Source organism: Gigantopelta aegis, chromosome 8 (assembly GCF_016097555.1).
Source record: "Gigantopelta aegis isolate Gae_Host chromosome 8, Gae_host_genome, whole genome shotgun sequence".
Taxonomy (NCBI): Eukaryota; Metazoa; Mollusca; class Gastropoda; order Neomphalida; family Peltospiridae; genus Gigantopelta; species Gigantopelta aegis.
Window position 1 is genome coordinate 40,737,095 of NC_054706.1, and position 13,830 is coordinate 40,750,924.

The window sequence follows — 13,830 nt, forward strand, 5'->3', positions numbered from 1 at the left end:
AATATTTTTTATTACATAATGAGAATATATCTGTATTCTTATTGGTCGAAAACCAGTTACATGATCTTCTGTAAAGAGTGATATTGCCCTCAGTCAGTCCCACCGATCCGATCAAAAGTGATATTGCCCTCAGAGATTTAACCAATGAAAATAAAGAAGACAAAAAATTCCATCCAGTTAATGAGTGAGTAATGTAATGTTATGTCAACTGCTAATTTTAATGTATTCAAACCATAAAATACTTTGCTGTCCTTCAGCAAAAACAACATTATTCTTTCTAAGGTTAGTTCTGCAAATACCACAAAGACAAGGTCAATAGTCATCAAAGTATTTAAGGAATATTACACAGATGTTAAAATGTACATGATAAATTAAAAAATCTTAGTTCGATTCAGCACTCCCTGGATTTTATGTTACAAATAAAGAATACATTTGGAGGTAATTAGTAACATTTCAGTTTAAATTTATGTCACTACATCTCATCACATTTTGAAAAATTATAAGCATTATTTCAATTTGAATGCACAAAGTAGGAATGTACAAGTCTAATGATGTCATTATATGTAATAAAACAATTATTGACCATATTTCGAGCAAAATCAGGTTTATGGACCCAAGAAATTGACACTGACCAAGGCCAACCTAATATTGCCCTCACTGATGGTCAATAATTGATAATTATTTCAAGTGTGAACATCAATATTAGTTTGAGGGCCGTTTTAAAACATCATAACAGTGGGAGATCATTTACATAAGAATGGAAATCCTAAAGATCTATTTTTAGAGACAAACACAAAAGAAAACAAAGGGAATTTTCCCCTAGAAAAATCTATAAATATGAACTGTACTATTACCGTTAATAGTTAACCTGCTTTAAAAACATGAGAGGTGGTAAAGCACTTGCTTGATGCACTGTTGGTCAGGGATCGATTGCTGTCAGTGGACCCATTGAGATATTTTTTGTTCCAGCCAGTGCACCATGACTGGTATATCAAAGACCATGGTATGTGTTATCCTCTGTGGATGGTGCATATAAAATATCTTTTGCTACGAATAGAAAAATGTAGCGGGTTTCCTTTCTAAGACTATTTGTCAAAATCACCAAATGTTTATTATGCCGATGATTAACAAATATATGTGCTCTAGTGGTGTCATTATACAAAACAAACGTTTAACTTTTCAAAACTGAATATCAGCCAGTAACGTCAATAACAAATGCTACAGTAGTTATTTATTCTTTCTCCAATCAGAAAATATCAAGAGCTGGGTGATCTTTTAACAAAGGAAATATCATGCGCAATATTAAATTAGGTTTGTGACTATTGCTATAAATATATACCTGCTTGTTGCAGGTGGCATATATACCACAACCATTGATATATGAGTGAGCATGTTTTGAGCTACATCTCATTTGACACAATCTTTGGGATGGGTTAACCACTGTAAGCATAGTAAAGTCACAAAATCTTGCATATGGACTTTCATTTAAATTATAACGTGATATGCATATTCACATTTTTTAAATATCTCAAATTGTCTTCATTTTCTCCAGCCAGAAGACAAGTCTGGTTATCAACAGATTTCTTCTAGTAATTATTGTCAAGGTGGTTAAACAAGCTCCACTGATTTACACATATGAAAGCAGCTTGAACAAACCTTAATAATCTATTGTAGTTTAACAAACAAAAACATTTATTCCATTGCAAACTATCACAAACTATTGCAAAATTTTAGATTAAATGTTCCTTCCATACAACTTATAGTAAACATTTTACATACAATATATGTAAGATATGACTACATGAAACAATGCTGAAGTGTATTGTCAGCAGTCGATACAAAACAGTCCAGTTATTATTACTGTACATCAACATTCTCATTAAATACACGCATACATGTACACTGTACAAACTCAACAATTCTGTTGAGAAGACAACAATGGGATTATAAACTATTAAAGTTAGCAGTTTATGTTAAAACTATTTCAATTTGTAATGTAAACCATTGTGGGATGGTGAACGTAATATCTGCCTCTTACATGTAAACATCTTTGTCATTTATTATATTATGACTTCTCCACTGCATTCACAATTATAGTGACAACAGTAAATTTAATACTCATAGTATGATAAAATTGGAGGCAATTATTTGTAGATGGAATCTTAATGAAGCAATATCATATGTTGCATTCTTTGGTGACTTTATTTTAACTCTTTGTAGCATAGGACCAAGTTGTATAATAATGTGAGAACAATGAAATAATTACTATTTTAGTTCTATAGTTCTGAGGGAATTGCAATATTACTACAATGTATTTTATTACATAGTATTCTCATGACCTCTGATATATTTTGGAAATCTGCTTATATGATCTAATGACTTGATGTTAAATATTTTATGTTTGTATATTTATGCATGTTCTTGTATTTACATGTATTTTAAAACATACTTTTAACATCATTTTAAATAAAGTGTTCTGTCAAAAATCAATAAAAACAAAGTCATGAAAGCATACTTCCTTGAAATGGGACCAATCAGCTTTTGACTTTCCATTCCTCAATTCTGAACTTGATCTCAAATCCCAGTACTAAAATACAAAGACTAATCAAGACTGAATAATATCATTGCAAGAATGAGAAGGAATTAGTTACAATGTGTACATATTTTAAAGCTGACTTCCACTATTTATACACAATCAAATGAAATGGCATGGAGATGGGGAGGTGGAGTACCTGAATAATTATTTCTCATGTTAGTGGATTTATAAAAAATTGTTAGAACAAAATATCAAGATGATCATGCCCCACATGGTTTTAAGTACAAACCATTTAGAGGAAGTTTAAAGTTATTAAATGAAACGTCAGCATTTTAAGGTTTTTAAAAACAACTGTAATATATTTTATACAAACAATTTTAGAAAAGGCCACCGAGTTCTAATTTTTGGCAATTGTACTACAAACAGTTCTATTTAAAAGGGGTAGGGGAAAAGTTAAGCTACAAATGCACATGTAGCCAGGTAAACACTATCCTTAGTCAAACAAACTACAATATAAAAGCTTTAAAATGGCATTCAATTTCATATTTTTGTAAGAAAAACTATTTATATTTTTACTTATTTGACTGAGAATACTGATTGGCAGATGGAAGTAGATGAATTTACAACGAGAAAAAGTCAATAAAGTTACAGTCAATTCACGCATATATTAAGTTCACTATCTGGTGATATGACAAATAAGTTAAACCCTAGTTACCATGACTACAAACAACCTTTAAAGCCCCTAACTAATATTATGCGTGATAATTCACATTCACAGGATGACTTCGTGTTTAATCTGCGACACTTTCAGTCATAGGCACATCGACGTCTATAACATCTGCCTCATCGGGAACCAGTCTGACTGTGTGATCTGCAACGCGTGGCGAGTCGATGGATTCTCGTGATGAGCCTGGCAGGGCAGACTGTGGCCGAGGACTCTGCACGAGGTGGGGGGACAACGGGAAGCTCCTGGCCGACATCGGACGCACTATGCGCCCAGACTGCTGGTGGGTGGAGGGCGACTTGGGATGCTGCACAAGATCAAAGTGACCCAATGTTTACTTATACATCTTACAACATCTAAAAACGGGTTACATACTGAACCTAATTTCATTATTCTTACCAATCTTCACCTCCAATGGCCATTATTCTTCATGTTTACTATATTATAACCAAACTTCAAATATTCTTAACAATCCTTAGCACTACTGGCCATTATTCTTCTTATTTACTATATTATAATTTCCATTACCAGCATAAACACAGAACTGCTTTACATAAATTACAGAGGTGCTAAAATAAATTGTTGAATATTACTTAATACAAATGTATATCTTTTCTAAACCAATATTACATGCACTAAGGACTTCATGAATGTTTATTAATGTGAACAATGATTTATTTGTTAAAATTGTGAAGTTTAATTATTTCCAAGTTTTGTTGCCAAACACTATAAACATAGATAATTTCTACACAAACCTGTGATATACCACTGCCACGCAGTTTGGCCTCAAGTGACATTCGTTCCATGCGGCCTTTATAAATGTGACCATCTACACCCTGTACATTCACTTCACCCCTGCAAGACAGTTTTACAAATATGTGACACAATATAGATGGCATGAACACTAATAGCTTTATATTTCTTTCTGGATTTAGTAGCACAAAACAAAGAACACAATTTCAAAATGTAATGAATGGTAAAATGTTATTCAAATGTTAATATATATTTCGAATATTAAATATTTTGTAGACAAAAATAAATGTTGACACTGACTGACAAACATTTCAGATAACTGAATAATGACAGAAATTACACTTAGTCCTTTTTTAATAGGTAGAAAATAACTTGAGTAACTCAGTAACTGTCATATTTTTCAACATTTGTAAGTTTTCACTTGTCTTAACATAGTCCAAGAGAGACATGTCTAAGCATCTTACTTCTCGGGTGGCCCTGCATCAGCTTCTTCTCTGTAGATAGCACTAAAACATTAATTAATTAAACATTAGCTGTAACAGATTAAATACCAAACTATATAGCTACATATCTTGTAATATAACATTAGACAATTCTGCACATAACATTTTTTCCAAGTCACACACTTACAATGTATATCCACAAATAGCTACACATGACTTGATCATTGAGAAAACAAATAATTGGTCAAATACATTTAGCAATCTCACTTTTTAAACTTTTAATTTCAGTTTGTAGCTGGTGTTATTTCAAGAACTACTTGTATCGACTATCATCTGCATTGTACACTTTCAGATGGCAGGCCATCAAATGTGATTACTTCCCCGCCCCCTCCCCCCTCCATTATCTGTATACCTTTTTTATATGGACAAAACTTAGGGTCATGAGCTTCTGCTTTGTTCATTTTGTGCATATATATATATATATATATATATATATATATATATTACCCCACCGGTCACTCATAACAGGGAAAATATGTTCCATATTTTCTCAGTGAGACATATTCTGCATTGGTCTAACGAACAATACTATAATACTATTGGACAATTTGACGCTTACAAACCAATGATCTTGTCTGTACTAAATATGACGTCATCACGATTTGGCAAACACACAAAATGACGTCATGTAATTTAAAAAGTTTGCGTTTACGGCTTTCTGTTTTTGGTGTTAAATTTATAACAAAATGTCATTTTAATGCAATTCCTTACAGATTTTGTAGCAGAACAAAGAGAACTTTGTTTTTGAAAATTATCTATGAACATGATTAAAATACAAAGTTAGAGCATTTCTCAGAACAGTGCGTAAAGTGGTTTACATCGTTTCTATACAGGTTGGCCTTCATGCATATGCATCGAAAATAAAGGCTTTTACAGAAAAAATAGCTGAGGTAATAAATAAAACAAACTCGGTACCAGTTTAGTTATTATCAAATTTATGTTCCGAGTGAAAATAATTTCACTATATATATATATATATATTAACCCAGCAGGCACTCATAACGGGGAAAATAAAAATGCATTGGTTTAACGTACACTACTATTGGACGATTTGACACCAACAAACCAATCACCTTGTCGGTACTAAATATGATGTCATCACGATTTGGCAAAGCACACACAGTGTATCACACAGTATAAAGTGTTTGCATTTACGTCTTTCTGGTTTCAATGTTAAACTTGTAATTAAATGGTAGCTTAATGCAATTCATAATAGACTTTTTTTTTTTTTACAGAATATATAGAACTTTGGGTTTTGAAAATTATTTGTGAACCGTGAATAAAATACAAAGTTAAAGCAATACCCAGTACAGTAAAGTAGTTTACGTCGTTTCTATATACATGGACGTGTAACCGACGTATATCGAAAATAAAGGCTAAAAAAAGAACCCAAATAGCTGGAGTATTAAACAGAATAACAAACTCGGTACCAGTTATTATCAAATTTATGTCGCTCGTGAAGTAATTTTCACTTGTCACTCGCTAATGCTCGTGAAATAATTTTCACTTGTCATTTGCTATAATTATTTTACTCAGGACATAAATTTGATAATAACTTAGAATTTTTTTCTTCTAATTTTCATTATTATTCATACTTACCTAGTACTAACACAATAACAATGCTATACGACCCTGAGTTATAACCTCCACTGCAGAATTATCTCCCCTTGCCGGATGTATAACCTACACCCACGCATGGGTAGACCATATATCCTCGTTATCGATTCAAAGTCCAGAATTACTGAATCAAAAAAGACCTCCCTCGGGGCAGGTGGGAGGTAACGGTTGTTGTGCTAGTACTAGGTAAGTATGAATAATAATGAAAATTAGAAACAAATTTTCAAATAGTCTTATTCAACTTACCGTACTAGCACAACAACAATGCTATAACAGACGTGATAAAACACCGTTAAAGCACGAGAATTTAACATTAAATGAAGGAGGTAAGAAAACAAGGACGACTTACCCATTCAACCAGTAGTGTTCGTCTCAAGTAATGATACAATGAAAAAGCAACCCACATCATACGAGGTAAAAATGTCAAAGTGACTTTTAAATTGAAGAACTACAACCCCAATTAAAAGTAAACCAAGTTAACAAGGTGAGGAAACCTGCACATCAAGTAATGGTAAAAGACACTCGACTGCCCCAGATAGTCAACCATCCACCCCCCACTCTCCAAACAGGAGGTGGAGAACTATTGCCCAGAAAGACTGCCGCTAGTGACCGGTCGAAATAAAGGTCGCCCCCTACTCGTGGCCCTGCGCACCAAAATGACTTGCTGCCCTGCAATGACTGATTGAATCCGCCGAGTTCTGTCTGGACCAACAGCCATATCACGGAATAGACTGGCGCTTCGAAGAGGAGACGAGCTCAGCAACCCATTTAGAAAAGCCTCGGTTTCGGAGGGAAACCCCGACAACCGCCATGCGTGAAGTCGGAAAACCTCCGGCTTCAGATGCCACTCTGTCCGACGCAGTCTCTGAGTGAGCAGATCGGGTATCAACGGCAACCGCACCGGTTCCTGCACTAAAAGTGACAGGAGCAGAGGAAACCAGGCTTGAGCTGCCCAACTCGGGGCTACGAGCGTGACACGACAAGGTTGCTGTCTGATCTTTGCCAGAACCTTGCCAAGCAGAACCGGAGGGGGAATGGCGTACAAATCCAGTCCCGTCCAGTCCATGCTCAACGCATCGTACTCCAGTGCCAGTGGGTCTGGTACCGGCGATACAAACACTGGCAACTGACTGTTCAGGTGAGTGGCAAACGTATCGAGTTGAGGACTCCCCCACAACTGAAGAACTCGATAAGTCACAGTCCGGTGCAACATCCACTCCGTCTGAACCAGGGAACGACGACTCAAAGCGTCCGCCAAGACGTTCACTGACGAAGGAATGTGTTTGGCCGATAACACCACTCCCCAATTGTTGCACCATTCCAGAATCTCCATGACAGGGATTTGGTGCCTCCGCACCGACTGAGGTATGCAACAACCGACGTGTTGTCCGGCCTCAACAAAATTCGACGATGTCGAATAACAGTCCCAGGGTTCATACACTCAAAGGAAGTCAAAATTCAAGGGTTTTTCAAGCACTTTCCAGGTCAACTTTACCAAAATTCCAGGACCTTACCGAGTTTCCACAGGTCGTTAAACACGCAAGTGCCAACCATCTTTGTGGGTTTACAATAGATTCATTAACTTGACACGCACCCTGAACTTGCTAAATAAACAGCGGCAAAAAGTGACAAATTTTCTTTTCCAATATGGCGACGCTGTCGCTTGGATCTCGTGGCCGCGTGATTCTCGCATCGCGAGATAAAAAACAACAACAAACATTCACACGTCAACTGAGCCGGTAAACATCGATTGGCCGGACGATTGGCATTTGATTGTGCCACGGAAATGAAACAAATTTTTTTAATTACATGTTAAATAAAGTAAATATTTTATTTGACATCAAATTATCATTTTCAAGGGTTTTCCAGACCGCAAGATGATTTTCAAGGGTATTCAAGCACTGGAATACATTAGTTTGTTTTCAAGGGTTTTCCAGGCGCGTATGAACCCTGCAGTCCTGAAATGGAGACAAGCGCGACGCACTGCTTCCATCTCCAACAGGTTGATGTGACGACTCCTCTCTGAAGGAGTCCACATCCCTGACAATTGTTGATCCAAAAGGTGTGCACCGAACCCCTCGAGGGAAGCATCGGTAAACAGGACCAACTCTGGAGAAAGTGGGTGTAAAGGAACGGCCTGGGACATACACTTGTCCACTAGACACTCTTGGATCGGAAGAATGAACCAAGGCCCCAGTGGTATCACCAAATCCCAGCTGAGATCATCCCACACTCGGGACAAATGCCATTGAAGCGGTCTCTTCAACTGTCTGAACCGCACATTCAGTGCCACCAGCGATTCGAGATGGCCTATCAACACATGGAGTGTGCACACCGATGCACTTTGCTCCACCAGAAGACGTTGCGCCGTCATGAAATTGTGAAGTCGCAAATCCGTCGGAAGAACGGACGCCTCCACAAGGTTGAAAACCACCCCGAGATAAGTGAAAACCTGCGTTGGCACTAATTCCGACTTGACCCAATTGGGAATAAACCCCAATCTGATAATCATGTCGATCACGAACTCCACGCCCACGAGACATGCCGTCTGTGACGCCGCCGGAATTAACCAATCGTCCAGGTAATTGTGCATCCGTATACCCAACAGATGTACATGCCCCACCACTGCCTTTACTACCCGAGTAAAGACGTGAGGGCTTGTGGCCAATCCGAACGGTAGAACTTGAAACTCGTAAGCTCTGCCGCCATAGAGGAACCGCAAGTAATTCCAAAAATCCCGATGGATTGGAACATGCAGGTATGACGCCGCCCATTCCCCCACCTGAAGCAAAGCACAAACAGACTGAACCGTCTCCATCTTCATAGATGGAATAACGACGTAAGAATTCAGCGGCTTCAGGTTTAGAATTGGTCGCCACTCGCCATTCTTCTTCTGGGATGGGAATAAAATCCCGGAGTGCCCAAATCCACCTCCTGGATGGCTTTCTTGTCGAGAAACTCGACAACCATCTTCTCCACCAGTACTCGTTTGTCGACAGGCGGTACTGCAGGTAACCGGGGGGAGGATGTCAGTGGAGGGGGTGATAAAAACGGAATTCTGTATCCGTTGCGGACAACCGACAAAACCCATGGGTCCAGATCTGGCAGTTCGCACCAAATTTGAACAAAATGGCGCAATCTGCCCCCCACAGGAAGATCTGCTAACGGAACCTCCGTAAGCAGATGTGGATTGTCCACGCACCCTCATCCCGGCCCCTTCCCACCCCTGGGCACCTTGCCCCGAGCGGAAACACGAAAACGTGTCGGCTTCCCACGAAAATGTCCCTGTTTTGATGAACCACGGGCATTACCAGATTGCACGCCCGAATCAGACACCACAGGGATCTGATAACTGTCAAGAAAAGTCGATTTGTTAACAGGTGGGGGCTTAAAAGTAGACACCGCCTGGTGCTTACGAGCAGTTCGGGACGGAGCAGCAGGGACGAATTTCGCCGCTTCTTGGTCCATGACCAAGTTAAAATTGGTCCCAAAAAGTAAGGTTTCCCTTACTGAGCGACTACGAAAGTAGGTTTTAATCACACCCGTCGCTCTCAGTCCTGCCAGGTAGTGATCCCGACGCAGAAGTAGACTGTTGGCAAAAACACGCCCAGGAAGCTGAGCGACATGAGAGGCTTTAGAAGCCGCCAACAAACAACCCTTAGCCATCGGCGGAAGACCCGTGATTGCTTTATCTAATCCAAATAGGAACGTACCTAAATGGTTACTGACTTGAAAAAGAAGTTTAGATAACCTTCCCAAAGTCTCTAAATCCGTGAGTGGCACCCTGACATTAGGAGATGGGTGGCAGTCTGCATTCACCCTAGCGGAAACGACCGCTGGATGTGAAAGGAAGGAAGCTCCCAATGTCTTATACGAAGACGTGGACAAATACGATCGCTACCCGCAATCAAAGCATCAATATCCGCAAGAGATTCATGCGCTAACGACAAGCCGAAATCCTGCCGCGGAGCGTCCGTCGCTAAAGGCTGGTTTCCAAATGAAACACCCTTGTAAGACTGAACAGCCTCCTCCAACAGAAATGCATCCGCGCACACCAGTCGGACCTGTTCTCGTACAAAACCAAGAACCACCTGGTAATCATAATCGCCGTCTGGTGTACCATCGGCCAAATTGGGAATCTCGTCAAGCACCAAACCTGGTGCCAACCCTTCCCCCGAACCACACTGATTCGGAGGGAAAATCCTCTTCCGAAGAAGAAGTTTTTTCAAACGACGCGCCAATGCGCTGACCATAACAGAAACGAAACTGCATGGGCAGGACGATGCGGACCGGCCGAATTTGCAAACTGGTCCAACCCCGGTCTCGCTGGAAACCCCGGCGGTGGAGGGACTGGTGGAGGCGATTCCCCTAGCCAGGCCATGAAATTCTCAAAAAGAGAAACATAGTCCCCCCGAGTCTGCCCCTGAGGGCGACCTGAAACCATCGGACCCTGAACGAAAGGTTCTGCCCACGCAGTCGAGGGATAACGCCTGGAACCTCTACCCCGATCTGACAGGTCCGGATTGACCATCGGTGTAGACACAGGCGCACCCAAAAAAGCTGCAGTTTCCCTGATCCCTGCCAAAGCAGACAACGGGACTGGTGGTGTCGGTTGAACCGGACCGTCAGGAAATTCGTACACGTACGAATCCTACACTGAACCCAACGTACCACGCGTGGATTAGCCAACCCAGTTGACGTAGCCACATGCGAACGATCTAAAAGTTGATGACGCTGTACAGGCGCCCCAACAACAGAAGGGACGCCCACTGGCATCGCACCCAAAACAACGCCACCCGGCTCCGTGACCGAGACAACGTTGTGAGACTTCGCGATTTTGCCAAGTGGCTCGATCACCGAAAGACGCGTTGGCCGAAACGGCGCCCTCGGACGCCACGACCAACCCTGCATCAGAAATCTGGTGAGACAAATGGCGTCGTGAAGCGGACTTCATTCTAGAGCTAATCGACCCCTCCACAGAAGGACCGATAACCCTGCCCCCATCAGCAAGATGGGAGTCGGAACTGAGAGAGACAGTCGTTCCTGCCACAACTGCACTCCCTCCGACTGACGCCCCCGTTACAACCGTAACAGGCGCTGCCTCCACCAATGGAGGCAAAAGCGAATCCCCAGGTAGAACGGAGCTGTTGCTCCCTGCTTCAGCTGAAGCAGGGAGCAACAGCGCCCTCTCTGTGCCAAGCAGCGCTTCAGGTTTACTAGTAGGCGAGGAGGCGCCCTTGCGCCTACCACTTGTCCTCGAGCTCTTTGAACTGGACACCGACTTGCTGACCAACGGCAAATCGGTATGGAGCACAACCCCGGAGGTTGCCACTGTGCTCCGCCGTCCCGTTCACGTCTAATCATCCTCTTACGCTCGGCGTCTTTTGACAGCTTCTTAGCCTTCCTCCACGTGGAGGGGGACCAATTTACACAGATATGACACTGGCGTTCAAAACAACAAGAACGACATAACAAATGCTGATCAAACTGGGGCAGTCGTTTAAGACAACCCCAATCAGCACACACAACCAACCGGTTGGAGCCTGAGGAAGCAGAGTCAGACATTAACCCCCTGTGTAAATCACCCAAAAGACCTTGTATGACAGAGTAAAACAAAATTACAAATTAATAAACAATTTAACAATTTGACAAAAATGTTACTACAGAACTCGAACACGACTGCAATGGAGGACTGCAGAATCAAAAACGAGGATATACGGTCTACCCATGCGTGGGTGTAGGTTATACATCTGGCAAGGGGAGATAATTCTGCAGTGGAGGTTATAACTCAGGGTCGTATAGCATTGTTGTTGTGCTAGTACGGTAAATTGAATAAGACTATGGTATATATATATATATATATATATATATATATATATATATATATATACAGTAGAATCTCGTTGGCCCGACCTCGGAAGAGTCGATCACACCGCAACGCTCGAACCAAAAACGAAGTCCTGAGGTTTTTTTACTATACGGCTTCGCTCAAACTAAATTATCGGTCCCGTCTGTGTTATTAGCTATATTTCCCTCAAATGGAAAACCACCGAAAAGGACCAACAATTGCCGCGCTTGCACAGTTGGTTATTACAACCTTTGGACTATAGTAATTTAGACAGAACGAGTTATAGATGGATCGGAGAATCGCGACACTAGCCAAGCAATCCTTTCTTTGCCATACCTGTCATGTTGTGTGTTCAGCCAGCAACTATCAGTAAAAGTCTTTCAAGTACAGCTAGTGTCACGGTGCCTTTTCGATGAACCGTGATACCAATCAAACAATTGGCCTCGGCGGGAAGCTTTACTCTGAACACGTCTACCAGACCTGTTTTCAATGAAACCAGGGGCGAGGTACTAAGCTATCATCACTTCGGCAAGGGCTTCTGCATCACAGGAGTAATTTCTAATAAATCCTTTCACTCTGATATTTTGTTATATAACACATTGCAGTTAACAAAATAATATGGTAACAGGTCGTTTCGCCCTTATTACTAGTTCACCCGAGTCGTTTTGAACAGGCTGATTCGTACCTCTAACCGAGTCGTTTCGACCCATGTTTCGATTCACAATAATTTGTATTTTGTTAATAAAGTACATTTATTCATTGATTTGCCCTATATCCATTGATTTTTAGACGTCACACATTGCGTGTTTATATTTACAGATAAAAATAATATTATAATTTTGTTTATTTCCAGTATCATTTACTCAAGCCATATACATGAAATACGTACAGGCCTTAGATAATATACAGACAATGTATTCACATTAATAATTAATTTATGAACAGTCACACTGCATACTACTGATGTGCTGTGGTTTCTTATTAAATATACTACATACCCAGCTGAGGTTAAACGACTCGGGTACGAATGAGATTTGGGGCGAACCAATCCTGGGTGAATAGGACTAAGGGCAAAACAACACAAAGTTCAAAATGGTTTTAGGGCGAAACGACCCGGATTCGAATAATATGTATCTAATGCTTTCGAGACGTTTCGGCCCTGCTACACATTCGGCCCCAGACATTTTGGCCCCGTAACCCTAGTCGTTTCGGCCCCAGTTATTGTTGTTTTATAAATCAAATTATTCAGTCACTTGTTTTGTTATTAAATTTTATCGTAAGTATTGTAATTTCTTTCTCTCGTTCTTTCTTTTTTTCTTTCTTTCTCTCTTTTTGTGATTATTATTATTATTTTTAATTGAACATAATATCCGAGTGTTAAAGAATAAATAAGAGCTGCCAAAACCAAAACTGTATTTAGCTTTGATAATCCAAAAATGAAAATGAACTGATTTTCTTGTTTGTGTAAATACAAGTTAATAAATTGCAATAAATTGTTTTGCGTTTGTTCTACTTAATTATATTCCCATGTAGATCCTTCCCATAATAGTGGCGCTTTACATGTGGCTAGAATTGGAACCACTGATGTTTGACGTCAGTAGGGGTTACATGTGTACAGAAATTAAGTACGATCACAAAGAATATTTTCCATGCGGAGCACTCACTCAGGGTTTGGAGTCGGTATCTGGATTAAAAATCTCATTCCTCGACTGGGATCCGAACCTAGTACCCACCAGCCTGAAGACCGATGGTTTAATCACTGTGCCACTGAGGCCGGTAGGTAAATTGAAAGTAGCATCATTAAGACATGTTCTAGTTCAGTTCAGTTCCACTTTATTTTCGTGCTTAT

General features: G+C 40.3%; 1 protein-coding gene across 1 annotated transcript in view; it reads right to left on the reverse strand.

The window, feature by feature from the left end:
• Positions 1-1,674: 1,674 nt before the first annotated feature.
• Positions 1,675-13,830, reverse strand: part of LOC121378708 (glutamine-rich protein 2-like) — a 101,460-nt gene continuing 89,304 nt past the window's right edge. The window contains exons 16-18 of the mRNA XM_041506992.1: positions 4,478-4,519; positions 4,016-4,115; positions 1,675-3,567 (exon numbers count right to left, since the gene is read on the reverse strand). Of these exons, the coding sequence (XP_041362926.1) occupies positions 3,328-3,567; positions 4,016-4,115; positions 4,478-4,519 (382 nt within the window). The 3' untranslated portion in view covers positions 1,675-3,327. The remainder of the gene's footprint in view (positions 3,568-4,015; positions 4,116-4,477; positions 4,520-13,830) is intronic.